Source organism: Akebia trifoliata, chromosome 1, assembly GCF_017979445.1.
Source record: "Akebia trifoliata isolate Shusen 1 chromosome 1, ASM1797944v1, whole genome shotgun sequence".
NCBI lineage: Eukaryota > Viridiplantae > Streptophyta > Magnoliopsida > Ranunculales > Lardizabalaceae > Akebia > Akebia trifoliata.
This window is the reverse complement of record NC_141375.1, coordinates 10,959,286-10,974,774: the sequence shown is the minus strand read 5'-3', so window position 1 is coordinate 10,974,774 and position 15,489 is coordinate 10,959,286. Positions and strand designations below refer to the sequence as shown.

Here is a 15,489-nt window from a genome sequence, read left to right as displayed (position 1 = left end):
AGGACATGAAAATAAAATTTGTAGATTAATTAAATCCTTGTATGGTTTAAAACAAGTTAGTGGCATGAAAAAAATTGATAATGTAATGATATCAAATGGATTTAGAATCAATGAAGCTGATAAATATGTTTATTATAAAATTATCATTGATTCTTATGTGATTATTGGCTTATATGTAGATGATATGTTAATTTTTAAATCTAATATAAATGTTGTAAATCAAACTAAGAAATTATTTCCTAAAATTTTTGACATAAAACACTTAGGTCCAGTTGATGTCATTCTTGGAATAAAAAATTTTAGTAATAATAATGGATTTGGTTTAGCACAATTTCATTATATTGAAAATATTTTGAAACGTTTTAATCAGTTTGATTGTATCCCTGCAAAAACACTTTTTAATCCAAATTGTAAATTGATAAAAAATGTTCGTAAAGGTGTTTCTCAATTAAAATATGCTCAAGTTATTGGTTGTTTAATGTATATTATGAACTGTATAAAGCTAGATATTGCGTATTCCATAAATAGATTAAGTAGATACACTAACAACCCAGGATATGATTAGTAGAAAGCTTTGGTGAGAATCATGAGATACTTAAGGTATACCATGAGTTACAGATTGCATTATAATAGGTATCTTGGCGTATTAGAAGGATACAGTGATGCCAATTGGATATTAGACTCGGAAGAGTCGAAATCCACTAGTGGCTATATTTTTACACTTGAAGGTGTAGCAATCTCATGGAAATCCACCAAGCAAACATGTATAACTCGTTCTACCATGGAATCTGAGTTTATTGTCCTAGACAAGACTAGTGAAGAAGCTTAATAGCTAAGGAATTTTCTTATTAACATTCCTATTTGACTTAAAACATTATCTACTATATCTATTCACAGTGACAACCAAACTGCCATTACGAGGGCAAAAAATAATGTATATAATGGCAAGTCAAGGCATATTAAACGGAGACACAACTTTGTAAAACAACTACTCTGTAATGGAATTATTTTCATTGACTTTGTAAAGTCTAAGGAAAATTTGGCGGATCTTCTAACCAAAGGATTATCTAGAGAGTTAGTTGCATCAAGTTCGAGGGGAATGGGCCTAAAACCTATTGATTAAAAATTATTTCAATAAAAACCCAACCTAATTGATTGGAGATCTTAAAAAATAAGTTCAATGGGAAAACCGGTTGAATGTAATTTAAAAGAAAAGACTAATGGAACATAGTGTTCCAAGTCCATTCCTATGAAGTGTTTACTATTGTTTGTAACGCAGAAAAGTTGAAGTATAATTCTTAATGTTGCCTATACTTGTAAAAGTGAAGTATAACATGATACTTCTCATAGGCATACCTAAATGAGTGTAGAATTGGGCCGATTATATGAGAGTTTAGGCTAAGCTCTCCAAAGCACTCATCATATCAAGTTATGTTCAGGGTCAAAATGAATACCATCGATAGAACTTGATAGTTAATTGAGTAACCTGTGTATATAGTCTATTGTTTTGATTTAACTAAAGGTTGGCAGTTCATGGTTTAAAGTCCACTGACTAACTTGTAAATCCAATAGACTTATACTAGGTAAGGATCAAGTCCAAAAGACACCTATACTAAAACATAGTAACTCTAAAAGTGCTCTCACATTTTATATATATTTTTTATTTTATATTTTCTGCATTCACGTGGGGAATTGTTGGAGTTTAGAAAGTTGAATTTGAAATCCTTTAATATTTAATTTTTCAGTATAGGTGTCTTTTGGACTTGATCCTTACCTAGTATAAGTCTATCGGATTTTTAAGGCTCAATTTTATTTAAAAAGTCTAGACATTTTAAATTATGTTTGAACCAGTGTGTCTATTCTTAACTAGCACAATGGTGTCTGTTCTGGACCAACACATTCGAATAGGTTTGTGACTATTTTAAACAAACACTTTCTTTTTATTTATATCCAATGTTTAGTCGATTTAAAACATTTGATCTTTGATCTTTTATTCATTATATATTTTCGACTATCAGTACACTTTTATTTTTCGTTGTGAGTGCACACAACATCGTCGAGTTCGAAGTAACGTTTCCAATTTAGAGTACCATTTTAGATACATGGGTTGTTGTATCCTGGAGAACGAATGCCTACAGACTGTGGTACCGTAACAGAGGCGAATTTCATTTTAAGATAGTGCTTTGTATATACCTAAACCATTTTTTTTAGGTGATATTTTTCTTTTACATTCAATTTGAATATCAGGATCTTTTCAAACTTCTTCTCTCTCTGTCCATAAGAAATCAATACTTAAGAAATAACATTAAACTATATAACTCAAATAAGGGTGTGAAGTCTACATGGCTAACCAAGTCTCCCTCGAGCTTGTAGAGACATATCGAACTTGATCTTACACCTACCTATAGTTGGATAGTAGTCCTAATTTAAGAACATAATCAAACTATAGAATTCCAGTGAAATATGTGGCAGAGGTTAATTTCTTTTGATGAAGACTTGGTTGTCTCAGAACCTAGAAACAACTCAGAAGTTCACATCAGCTCGAACCTTGCAGAATGATCTGCTAGTGCTTCCAAATCACATTCTTTAATAGGTTAAATCAGTAAAGTTAGAAATCTACTTTTGTTTTCGTGGATTCCATACATCGAAGAAATCTGCAATAAAACTAGTAGACTAAACCATTTTATAGAACACAGATCACTGTTACTTAGCCAAGACAAGTACTAAGAGCATTGATCAAAGAAGATATTCACATGAACCAAATTTAAAATTAGAATTTTCAATAAGATGCATTCATATGCCGAAATTCAGTTAAATAAATGTTATAGGGGAATTCTGCCGTAAAGTCCCCAAATTTGTCTCAACTCATCTAGATCACACATCTCTGTGAATAATTATCAGATCTGCTTGTAGTCTTGCTATTTTATTTATTTTTTCAAAAATCTGCTAAATTTAGTGAAGAAAATTGCTCATAGACATTTGAAGAAACACTTGTTTAGATCAAATCTTGTATGAACAAATGAAACAAAATCTGAAATTTAAGTAACAAATAAAAACAATTTGCTTACTGAATGAGAATATGTGGGAATACTCTCAGATCTCCACCTGATCTTCCAATTACTTGATCGTCTTAAATCTATAGAAAATAATCTGGGATTGAATTCGATTGGGTCCTTGAAGAAGTCAAGAATTCCGAGAAAATATCAGTTGGTCCTAAATTCTAACACTCAACATGAACTCAATGTCTTCACTATGATCACTTCCTTTTGTGGTGGAAAACTGCGGGCCCTTCAAAGAAATCCAAGATTGCGATCTCAAGATCCTCAACCGAATACTTGATGTACTTCTCTGGGTGCTTCTCACTTTCTATATGGCCACTAAACCAGGCTAAAAAAGATCGATAAGCAGGAATCAGCTTCTCAGATATTGATATCCGCAGTACTTCTCGAAGTTGAGGATCGGGTACCGACCATGTCGCCTGAACCCGATGAACTTCTTCAAACATCAAATTAAAGGTCTTAAACCTCTCCTTTAATGCTGACTTCGAGACCCCTGATGAGAAGCTCCCTCTAACATGTAGCCCTTCAACTCTTAAGCAGTGTAGAATCCCGATCCATGTCGAACTCTCATAGTTCCTCACCTCTTGCCTGAATTTCCCTGTTAGATTGCTCAAGTAGCCACTTCCCATCCTTTTACGAAGCTTGGGAGATCCTTCAATTCTGTGAAAAATGTAGTGTATATTGTTTATGAGGAAGATATGAGATAGAGAAACATTTTTGTAGTAATAAGACTTATCCACCAACTGGATTTGTAGGAACCGAATGATCGAAAGTTGATGGAGAACTAATGAAGATTGATTCTCTATTTCAGGGAAATTGAGATCTTGGGCTGTTGGATCACCATAGATTATTTGTGATCCTGATGATGGTTTCGATCCAAACAACAATTTCATGTAATCAGATATTAAAATGATGTAATTCATCACACACCTTGTCAAGGGGTGAATTCTCCCTCCGGGTACTGGTGTCTTCGAATCATCATCATCATGGTGCCACACCACACTCACAAATTCCAAAAGTGTCTCGTTTGCAGTCTTGAAGAGACTCGATAGTATCACAGCAACCTGAACTCGAACAGGCTCCAACAAATTCCATCCAAATAGTATATCCAGATCAAAGAGAAGATCAGATAGCGTGTCAAAGAGATGTAGTTTCTTGAAGAGCTTCTCAGTCGTTCGTGGACTAATACTTATAACCTTGGAAAAATTGAAAGGTTGGGTTGTACGTTGTTTGAAGGTTTCCATGAAGCAAGCATCATCTTGAAAGATTTGGTCATAGAGCTGCTTCTCTGCTACTAAGAGAATTCGAATGCATACTTTTGCCGCTTGTATCCACCTTTGGATCTTTGGTTCCAATACATCCCATTCTTGATTTTGAACATCACCTATGTTAAACTTGTCGATCCAAATGCGGCAGAAAATAGAAGCAATTACAGGTTTACGAACACTCATATAGACTTGTATACATTCACATAGATGTCCAGCAGTGATCATCCTTTTAGCAATACTATGGAGATCGTACTTCAATTCCGAAGGGATCGGATCAATCTCACAGATACTATTCATCGATCGATAACTAGTACCACTTCGTGAAACTTCATCTTCATCTTCATCTTCATATTCATATTGATATTGTAGGTCGATGGACTCATGAGCAGTTTTGAATTCAGCACTACTTTCAGTTACACAACTCCAGCGAGTTGAAGAATTCGGAGTACTGATCAATATGTTGTGGAATTCATCTTCGACCCGAGTAGTTCTGAAATCAGCAGCACTACTAGCGATTTGAAAAAATAAGCGCGTCGAAGTCGGTTTCAATAATGTGGTTGGTGTCAGTAGTGATCATCAGGAGTATGTTATGGAATTCATCTTTGATTCGATCCATGGCCATCTTATTGGTGATACTGTGGAGTCCCACCTTAAGAACATTAGCTTCCAAAGATTCCATTGATTCTACTCAAGAAACAAAAAATGTAGAAATCAATATATTTTGTTATTTGTGAGAAATTCTAGTCTTGCAAAACAGCTGGAGTCATTAATTTGTGAAATCAAAGTCTTATGAAGATGTCTTTGTGAGTGATGACTTAGATTTTTGTGACCTCATGATAGCTGGCATTGTATTTTTTGGGTCATGGTAAAATTTAGAGCAAATCACCAGAACGGTGAAGTAAAATTTTACTTCACCGTTTTAAACTTCTGTTCCTATTTTACAATTTTTTTTGTGGTGTGTGAAACCATTTTTTTTACTTCACCAAAAAAATTGTAAAATAGGATTAGGAGCTTAAAATGGTGAAGTACCGTTTTGGTGATTTGCTCTAAATTTTATCATTTTTTTTACCATGACCCAAAAAATACAATGCCAGCTATCATGAGGTCACAAAAATCTAAGTCATCACTCACAAAGACACCTTCATAAGACTTGATTTCACAAATTAATGACCCCAGCTGCCTTGCAAGACTAGAATTTCTCACAAATAACAAAATATATTGATTTGTAGGGTTAAAATTTAGAGCAAATCACTAAATTTTACCTGACTATCATCAGTTAAAATTGTAAAATTTTTGTGACCTCAGGTTGAGTATCCATGTTATCATAAGTCAAGTCCAATTTTATCTATATGAGGACAAATTAGAGCAAATCACCAAAATGGTGAAGTAAAATTTAAAATATACCAAAACAACATACTCTTCATTTTAATTTCAAAAATGATAAAATATTTTATCTTTTCCCTGTTTTAATTAATTTAAAACATTTTTTTTTTTAAGTTATGTTTCATATAACAGTAATATTTTTCCCACTTTAACGAAAATATTTTAATTTCAAAACGGTCAATTACCGATTTTAAAATTAAAATGAACAGTGTGTCATTTTAATAATTTTTCAATTTGCAACGCATGTTTTGGTAAATCACCCACAATTTATTGACGTCCTTCTTTTTAAATACCCCATAACTTTTTACGTAACATATTAACAATCTTGTAAGTTTTTTTTTTTTTTTTCAACTAAATATATCCTAATTTTGCAAAATACAAGAAGTGAATTAACTGCTTAGAAAAATGAAAAGAATAAAATAAAAATTAACATGGTAAGATAATAAAAGAATGTGTTTTAAAATTGATTACATGTGCCCTCGATCTAAGGCCTTCTCTTATGAACTAATGGAAAATGATCAAACTTAGTAAGATTTTAATTAATGGGTCCAAATGGATTGCCAATTTGAAAAAATGATATTACGACCCCCTAAATTCAAGCTTAGACAAGATTCAAAATAAATTAAATTAAAATATTTTTGTTTTGATCAATGCGTTGGAAAATGGACAATTACTAAACTCTTAAATTTTAAATTCAAATCAAATGGTAATTTTTTTGTTTTCAAATCATGATTATGATAGTACTAGTGTAATTCTTTGGGTAATTTAGATATAACCCTTGACCATGGTCTTTTCTTGGAAACTGATAGAAAATTACCTAAGTAGCCTTATTTTCAACCTCTTGTGGAAAATCCATGATTTTTTCTCCCGAAATTGTCGTCTTTGAATTCTAGGATAAATATTTTAACACATCTCCAACCTCAAGATTCTACCACCTTCAACCTTTAAACCTCAAAAGAAGATAGGATAAGTTGAAGATGATGTATTTTCAATAAGAAAAATCGGCAATTGAAGACAAGGTCGAATAAGTTAATTCTTTGTCTCAACATTTTATATATGTTCACAAGAAACAATTGAAAAATATTTGTATTGCAAAATCGACATTCACGTTGACTACTAACCACTTTGCTAGCCAAGCCAAAATAAACAGGATTTTACTCTTGATGGAACAATAGTGCTAATTTTAATTTTGTTTTATGACTTAAAGTAATCTTTACTGATTTACACTCTTTATATGGTTAGATGATGGAGATGTAGTTTTTATAATAATTAATCATGTACGTAGAAAAATATGTTGGAGGTATGCTTAATAATGAACACACGTGCAATCCAATTGAATAATTTAACAATCTAATTTGAGTTTTGTCCAATCTAAGCTTACGAGAAGCAAATGATAGAAAAGATACCCTTTTTTGCTGCTATTTAATTTCTTCTCTCCCCCATCGTTGAAATATAATTTAACAAATGCAAATACAAAACCTTCATTAAATGGTAGAAGGAAAAACACTCCATTGATTAGATGACTTTGATCATATAATCAGAGTGAACTTTTTATCAATAAAATATCTTAGATGAGACTCATTAAATGATAAACTCCCACCTTTTGAATGTGTTTTACATATTGTGAATTTTCATTTATAAATGATAACTTTCATCTACACTCCAGAATATTTAGATAAAAACAAAGCAATTTTTTGCAATTAGATTGTTGGGAAGTCTTTCATACCTTTAACTTCTTGTACATATAAATTGCACCCAGAATATTCAGCAACTGTCTCTTATATTAGTGGATGCAATATGTACTATGTCAAACAACGTTTGTTAGCCATTTTGCCAATGCCCACTCAGTTTGCAGCCACCAACTTCCTCTAACCTTGATTCTCCACATTTCTCCAAATTAATGGTACCTGTGTCGGTAACAAAAGAAATTAACCGACCCCATGATGGTTACAAGCTAGATTTTAAAAGTGAAAATATAAGTTACCACATGATGGCCTATTATGCAAAGTACATATATAAGTGGAAAATACAAAAACGACATACATCAGATTTTCCTCTACCAGGTCAAAATTTGGCCAACTAGATCACCTTGGGATAACTATTGAATGGTGCATCTAAGCCGTGTCAATGGTTACAAACAGTAGCTTGCTTAAATATGTTACAAACAATACCTTGCAAAATAAAAATATTTTTCTAGTCTGATCAAAGATTGAAAATGAGACTGTTTCGGCGCCCAGTTAAGATCATAAAAAAGTAGTCGCTAAAAGAAATTAGTCAAGAAAAAGCCGTCCGCTTTACACTAACAAGTTTCCTCTTGAAACATAAGTTTGTCTGCGGATCGTTTCATCATAGTCTAGTGTAAGCCAGTAAGATATTACTTTCTTGGGAAAGAAAGGGAGTTGCATCGAACAGTTGTAAATTCCTCAATGGCCAGAAAAACCACCCGAAGATCAATAAAGGTTCAAAGTCTCACTAATAGATCACAAAAAAGGTAATAATGCCTTTATAAATGAGTTAATAAACAAGAAAACAGTGTCAAATTCGTAACTCATGTTAAAGCAGAACAACATTGGTCACTTGAAGTTGTTGGGACTCAAGTTTGAAGAAAGCTATATAGCGTAATACCTTGCATGAAAAGTGTCCATGCGGCTATCATAGCTAAGCTCGGCATCGTAACAAGTCAACATAAATCCAACATGTCCATGCTGAAGTAGAAGATAAGAACAAATTTTTAAGTAACTTTCTAACAGAACAAGGCATCAACAATTGAGTGCCACACATCAAACATCGAAGCTTAATATAATAAAAAAGAGTTCCAAGACATTTAGAGCTCAAAGAAATATTTATCTTTGACTGCTACAATATATTTGTCAAAAGAGCTAGAAATGAAAGAAATCAACAAAAAGGGTAAAATTGAAAATAGAAAGCAAAAAAATAATAGCTGAAATTACATTTGTTTCTAACAAAAAAGGCATTAACATTTGTTACCATGGAAACTTATAGAGAATCAGGATCAAGTATGGTCTCCCATTCATATAGAATAGGAATGGTGTCTAGAAGGCACATTTTTGTACGGAGTTTAAAATACTTGGGGCTCCTAACCAAGACATTTTTTACATGACATGCAGACCAATGTGTTTAGTTTAATCTCCAAACAAAATGTGCCACATAGACACTGTACATTGTTAATTGAACGGGACACCGCTCTGGATCACGACTCAAGCGAGACATTTAGAACTCAAAGACAGATTTTTCAACTGTAATTTCAGATCTATTTATATAAAGAGAAGGAAAAAAAAGGTGGGGCTTGAATCCTACCACTATAAAAATATGGTAATTATGAAAAAAAGTGAAATGGTTAAATTTTCAGTTTTTTCATGCTCTCCTAATTAAATAACACCAACCTGGCAATGGTACGGCTGACAGTTAGAGTTTTATCACCCATTTTCAGACCTTTAAGAGCGGCACAAGCAATGTTAGTAACTGCTGGATCCTGAGAAGTGTGTACATAGATGGATCAAAAATCACAGAACCAATTTTTTTAGAGGGTGCCAACTTAGCTAAGTTGGTAAGGCGTGTGGAGTGTTCATCCCACGACCTAGGTTCAAACCTTGTTGAACCCACCTTCACCATTGACCACTAAAACCCCTTGCTTTCCTAGTGAAAAAAATAAATAAATAAAGAGGATGATAAAGGGTAAAAAATAGATCAAAGGGAATGGAAAACTCATCAATCATTATTTTAATAAAGCAGGTCAAGTAGAAAGTATGTAGCCAGAAGAGGGAATAAAAGGAAATTAAACAAAAAGGAGTGATATATGTATTAATATATTACTTTATGTGATTATTGTTCTAAATAAAATTCTGGAAGCACAATAGCTGTATCAGTAATGTATTCTACTGATACCTATTATTTTAATCATATACAGGTATCTGGGTATCATAAAGTAGGAGAGACTAGGGATCTTGCCTGGCGAATGCCTTCATCAAAATTATTGAAATAATATTGTGAAACAGCACTCATTCCATCCTTAATCAGTCCTGACACAGTCTGTCTTCCAAATCTGCAATGTTGTGTAACCAAAATTAATTTGCAAAAAAGGATAAATTTGTATTAACTTTTATATTGCATTATGCAAGTACTTTGCAAAAGAACTCATCATCAGTAGTTTTAAGCACAGATTTCTATCTAAAACATAAGAAAACCATTTCAAATCCGTTTTTCTGTTAAACAATCAACAATAAATTCTTATAAAATTATCATGATTCCAGAATTTAGTTTCTTGTAGGATATTGAGCAACTTAAGAGATGTCTGCAACAGATGACAATTACACACAAACTCTAATATGTTTTACATATAAAGGGATACCATATACTTGATTATTGATCTTCATATTTGAATTTGCTATCCCCAAAAAGCAAGATGAAAGGAAGCTTTGAACAATACTTGTTGCTCACATTCACATAAGACGTAGAGGCAGATGTAATTCAAAAGAGTAATGATTTTCTGACTTCCACACGTGGCATACTCAAAATACTCTCCTGATGTGGCATGTGCTAGAACCCATAGATCTTTCTTCCTCAGGATACACAACCGAACATATTTATGGTGATGTCTATCCCGGGGCATAAAATCTATGGTTCTAGCACATGCCACGTCAGGAGAGTATTTTTTAGTATGCCACGTAGGGGAGTCATATTATCATGACAATTCAAAATGTCCAATGTACTATATAAGAAATTAAGTTTCATTCAAAATACTCAAAATAATAATAATAATAATAAACGAACAGACAAAAACAACTAGATAGAAATGTAAAACCTGGGCAGTGGCAAGCATGTTCCCCTTTGGATAAGAATCTAAGCTAATATGAAGGTGGCAGATAATCAAGCATTTGTGTGTGCACGCATGCGTGACATGGTATTGATTTGAAATAAAAAAAAGTACTCTCCCCTTAGGGCATCATGAAAATTTTGATTTTCTTATATGCCTTCACGAGTCACTTTGTCTTTCAAGATCCTAGATTGCCTTTCCACTGGCTTCAAATGGCAGGGAATGACCTTCTCTCTATAAAATGCTACCTCTAGAATACAACTCACTGCCTACCAAATGTATCAATTTAAATTGCCACTTTGAACAAATCATAAGTTGACTAATAAATTTTCAATTATAATTTATTTACAACAGGTATCTCCTTTAAGTGTATGCCTAACTTCTCTAAGAGAGCTTATATTAGCACACCAAGTAAAAGTTTATTGGTGTGTTAAAGTAAAAGTTGGTGTACCAATAGAATCTCACTTTAGGGTAAGAGATGATAATATGAAAGGAGTCAACATAACAATAGAACTCTGAAGAGATGTTTTGGAGTCCAAAGGTTTTAGAATAAATAGAATCAAAGACAAAGTATATTGAGTGAAGCTTTATAGATTAAACTTCAATTTACTAAAGGGGAGACAGATGGACCCTTTACACTTAAGAATGACAATATAAGAACTTCATTCTATGGGCAAACGAAGCATAAACCTTTTTTACTGAATTATATGTGGTAAGTAGAAGAAAAATTATCTTAAATTTTCAGATTTCAGCCAGAGACATTCATAGAACAGTACCAGTCATGAACCGATGATTCAATACAGCTTCTGCAATTGGCCGTTTACGGAAGTCAGGATTCAGCATTGCCTGGTCCAAGAGAACAATTAACGTTAAAGAACTAAACCATAATAAACTATTTCAGCATTGTAGGGCATTGAACTGTATGGTCAAGTAGATGGGTAGTTGAGTTGTCCTATAAATAGGTAACGAGTTTTAAAACCATGTCTGATAAGGAGTCATGAGCTCCAGAGTAATAATAACCCCCCACCAACAATGAGGGTACATTTAGACATGTCCTAAAACATACATATATCACAATTTAGATTCTGAGAACCAGAAGAATAGAAATTGCAAGAACGAGATATAACAGATACACCCCCAAATACGAGAGCAGCCTCCGAGCTGATTAATTTAAGCTTCCACAAGATAAAAATGGGGAAAATAAGAATAAGGTTATTTAAATATAACAAAGACATACAAGCACCAGTACCAGAATAATGGTTTCCATACTTAAATCTGTAAAATATAGCAACACATAGTCAAAAAACAGAAAGCTTTATTTCAAAAAGAAACTCATTGCTAATTCTATGGCCAGCACAAAGTAACCACCTCATGAAGGTGGTTGAGATGACTCTTGTGCAAGAATAATATCGGGAAAGATGTAGAAGGCGTGGTCCAGCAACCAGATCGTATAGTTTCAAACCCATCCAATAGTACACTACCTCAATCTTTGTTTTTCCCTTAATTCCCTTACTGCAATCTATTGTGCAAACTCTAATCAGTTGGTTTTAATGACCATCATAACTCTTCTACTTTTACCAAAAAGCAAATCCCTACTTTCACAAAACAACAAGCAAGCTAAAATATAAGAAGTAGACAGAGGTCTTTTTTCTATTAATCATATCCAAGCTGAATTTTTTTTATTTACTTTGATCATGAGCAAATGTCTGGATTGTGGACAATCCATCCTAAAGTCAATATGAAAATTTGAAATGCTAATCAACATTTGAAACACACATTGAAAGATTCGATAGTTCAAAAAGCAATAAAATAGAAACTGAAATCATGAAATGATGTACATATCTAGGGATGCCAAATTTAATCTAGTAGTTCTAACTCAACCATAATGGTGAAATGTCTGTTGTTTTAAATTTCCCTATCACTTGCTATGCAATTCTTTATTCTAGTAGTTCTCCAGATCCTACTTCAACTTCCTTTGGTTTAGTGTTGAACTAGCTAGTTATCATGTAAATGACATTCGCACATAAGAACAATTAACGACATTTTCCATCAAAACAAACATAGTTTTAATAATAAAAAATACACCGTTTTGAATATAACTTCTTACCTCATCCTTGGGAATATTTTTCTTCTCATAACCCCATTTCCTTGTCAATTTCAGGGCTGTTTCTACACCTTCAACGCCAATATTCATTGGTAGCACCATCTCATAACCAAACATGCTTTTCAGACTCTCCGCAAATACATGGAACTTATCATTATAGATTGTTCTAGAGATAAAAGTGAGTTTCTCTGCTTGTTCAACAAGAGCCTTCGTGACTTTCGGATGGCAATGTCCCTACAACATGTAAGTCATGGAATATAAATTAATTTCTAGTTATAATGTCAAGTAATTGGTCCCAACTCCTAGCCCACCATTGATTCATGCAATAAGTTTAGCTAGAATAATGTTAAGTGTATATATATGCCTAATCCAAACCTAGCCATAAAACACGCATTTCTATTGTCCTTCCTTGTTTGACTTCAAAATCATCTAGATTGTTATGGGTCACGCGGCATGTTACGTTCATCCCAAATTGGACAAGAACTTGTAGCTTTCTTGTTTCGCCATCGAAATACTTAAATACGTGTATCATAACTTGGGTTAATCTCCTAACCCTATTGGGATAAATGGGTTTTGGTTCCATGCTTACTCATTTGAACCTGATTATATTTTGGGAATAAACAGTTTTCTGCATTGCAAATTGGTTCCAATGGTTGGGTTAGAGTTGATCCAACACATGCCAGACCCAATATGGGCTAGTTTTGATTTGGGTTTGGAAACAAATAAATAAAGCCGAGCAAAATACAAATATATCTAAAGGTGCCAACTTAGTAAGTTGGTGTAATGTGAGTAGTGACACCGAATAAATGGGCTATTATGATTTCGAGCAAGCCTTCCTAAAACTGAATTCTAGTAATAATGGGAGTATAAATGCTAGTTTTTTCTGCCTTGGTTTGAATTCCTTGGATGAACATTTGGTCACTAAAGAAAATTTGCTCATTACCTTAATCACACCACGGAAAAAGAGCATCTGAGCTACTTCTTTAATAAACGGAAGCAGTCCCACATGGTGCACTCCGACAAACTACAACAAATATATTGAGATCAAATTCCTTGCTTCCATTCAAGTTATGCTTTATCAATGTCACAGTGACAGCAACGTTGTTTCACAGCTACAACAATAGATTGTTTCAATGGTGACAAACTGAACTTAAGAAAATACCCGAGTAAGATTAAAAGGTGGACAACAAAATGTACCTCGTATGCATTTTGAAGTTTCTTCAAGGCTTCTACAGTCTTACTAGTAGATCATTAGGTCTGGCAGATGAAAGAGTGACAATAATCAATTAGTAGATTATTAGCTAGATGGAGTGTCATCCAGAAAAATAGATGCACCATCTCCCCATCCAAATTGAAAGAGAATAATCTTGCATGATTCTATTGTAAATAAATGGACTTGACCAAATGTAACTTCAACATTGAAAACATTTCATTATCACAGGTACATGCCAAGCAGATAATTTCAACTCCATGACACATGTAAAAATGGTCAGATATCATTGAAATCTTTTAGAAAAAATTTGGGGTTTGCTATGTGGTTCGATATCATGTAAATTTTAATTCAATGATAGAAAAGAAATGAAACAGGATAACATGCAAACCTTGGTTTATAATAGATGGTGAACATGGTTCCGGTAGAGATGACATTTTCCCATTTTCACCTTTAAAAACCATAAACAACACCATGTAATAAATAACTTAAACACCAATTATCCAAGGAATCGCAGGGACGACTCAGATTTTCTCTCTTTTGTTCATTTTCTTTTCTTGATATGCAAAACATAAACCATATGTTAAGAGTTATACCCTTCTAAATATAGAGTTTTTATATGAAAACTAACAATAAATGTTAGATCACATAAAGGCCTACAAATTCTGTTATATAACTTTATTATCATTAAAAGGAAATAATAGTTGTCATGTCTCCAAAATCCAAAAAATCATGAGCAGCTGTTCTAAACCCCCTAAAATCCATAAATTCATGATAATCACCATCAACAACTCAAAAATCACTGAAACATAACTGAAAAATCATCAATACTAACAAATAGAGACAAAATAAAAGCACCAAACCCCTCCAAAAATTCAAAAATCTAAAACAACGATAACTTTATCATTAGGTGTAGAGATCGACTATAGAACCAGATCGTTGGAAGAGTAAATCAAATCAAAAACATAAAAATAAAATGCAAGAGATGCAAATCAGAGAGAAGAGGGAAGGAGAGTTCATACCGATTAGCCCTAGCTAGAGCTTCCAGAGCTAAAAATCCAATATGAAGGAGAGTTCGTATCGATTTCTAGATTCTTACAAGGGAAGATGCATACTTGGTGATTGAGTCTATGTGTGAGGTGCAAAAAGAGAGATAGCATACCAGAGAGCCGAGTGAGAGATCGAGTTGAATGAGAGAAGGTAAATCGTGAGTGTGAGGCGTAAGAACCTTAGAGCGATGTCGATCGAGAGAGAGAGACTGTGAGAGAGACACAGAGAGACACTGAGAGAGAGACACAGAAGGAGAGAGAGATGACATCAAGTTAGTGAGAGTGAAAATATCTTCACTAACTGTTACGTGAAAATCCCCAATCTTTTACTTTCTAAAAATATCTTCTCTCACTGTTACTACTTTCACATCACCATATCTGTTGCCTCCCAATATTCTTTCAACAGAGCTGGGCACAAAAATATCCCTTCTTCACTCTTGCCATGTCAGTCGCATACTGGTCAACTAGGTCTTTTCAAGTAAAAATATCACGGCTTCTTTTTATTTATCAAATTGCCTTTGAGCACTGAACCGCCTCGATCAAGAATTAATGATTAGCTGCACTAACTCTAATGTTGATCCA

The 15,489-nt window shown here is 33.4% G+C and overlaps 2 protein-coding genes across 19 annotated transcripts; both read right to left on the bottom strand.

Moving 5' to 3' along the window:
• Positions 1-2,863: 2,863 nt before the first annotated feature.
• On the bottom strand, positions 2,864-4,753 carry LOC147410694 (exocyst complex component EXO70A1-like). Its single transcript, XM_086438754.1, has 2 exons — positions 3,990-4,753; positions 2,864-3,719 (listed from the first exon to the last, which is right to left on the bottom strand). Exons 1-2 carry the CDS (start codon positions 4,622-4,624, stop codon positions 3,257-3,259), a joined length of 1,098 nt encoding a protein of 365 aa, XP_086294880.1. The 5' UTR covers positions 4,625-4,753; the 3' UTR covers positions 2,864-3,256.
• A 795-nt stretch (positions 4,754-5,548) lies between these two features.
• Positions 5,549-15,412, bottom strand: LOC147410693 (ornithine aminotransferase, mitochondrial-like). Of its 18 annotated transcripts, none has more exons than XM_086438798.1 (10): positions 14,881-15,371; positions 14,250-14,309; positions 13,846-13,905; positions 13,592-13,672; positions 12,652-12,882; positions 11,321-11,390; positions 9,680-9,773; positions 9,115-9,203; positions 8,336-8,415; positions 5,549-8,182 (listed from the first exon to the last, which is right to left on the bottom strand). In XM_086438798.1, the coding sequence occupies exons 4-7, from the start codon at positions 13,616-13,618 to the stop codon at positions 9,745-9,747; spliced, it is 357 nt and encodes a 118-aa protein (XP_086294924.1). In that variant the 5' UTR covers positions 13,619-13,672; positions 13,846-13,905; positions 14,250-14,309; positions 14,881-15,371; the 3' UTR covers positions 5,549-8,182; positions 8,336-8,415; positions 9,115-9,203; positions 9,680-9,744. The 18 variants fall into 18 exon arrangements, 16 of the variants coding, with proteins under 16 accessions (XP_086294924.1, XP_086294932.1, XP_086294915.1 ...); XM_086438806.1 differs by having other exon boundaries at positions 5,549-7,617; XM_086438789.1 differs by having other exon boundaries at positions 5,549-8,415; positions 13,592-13,760.
• Positions 15,413-15,489: the final 77 nt, after the last annotated feature.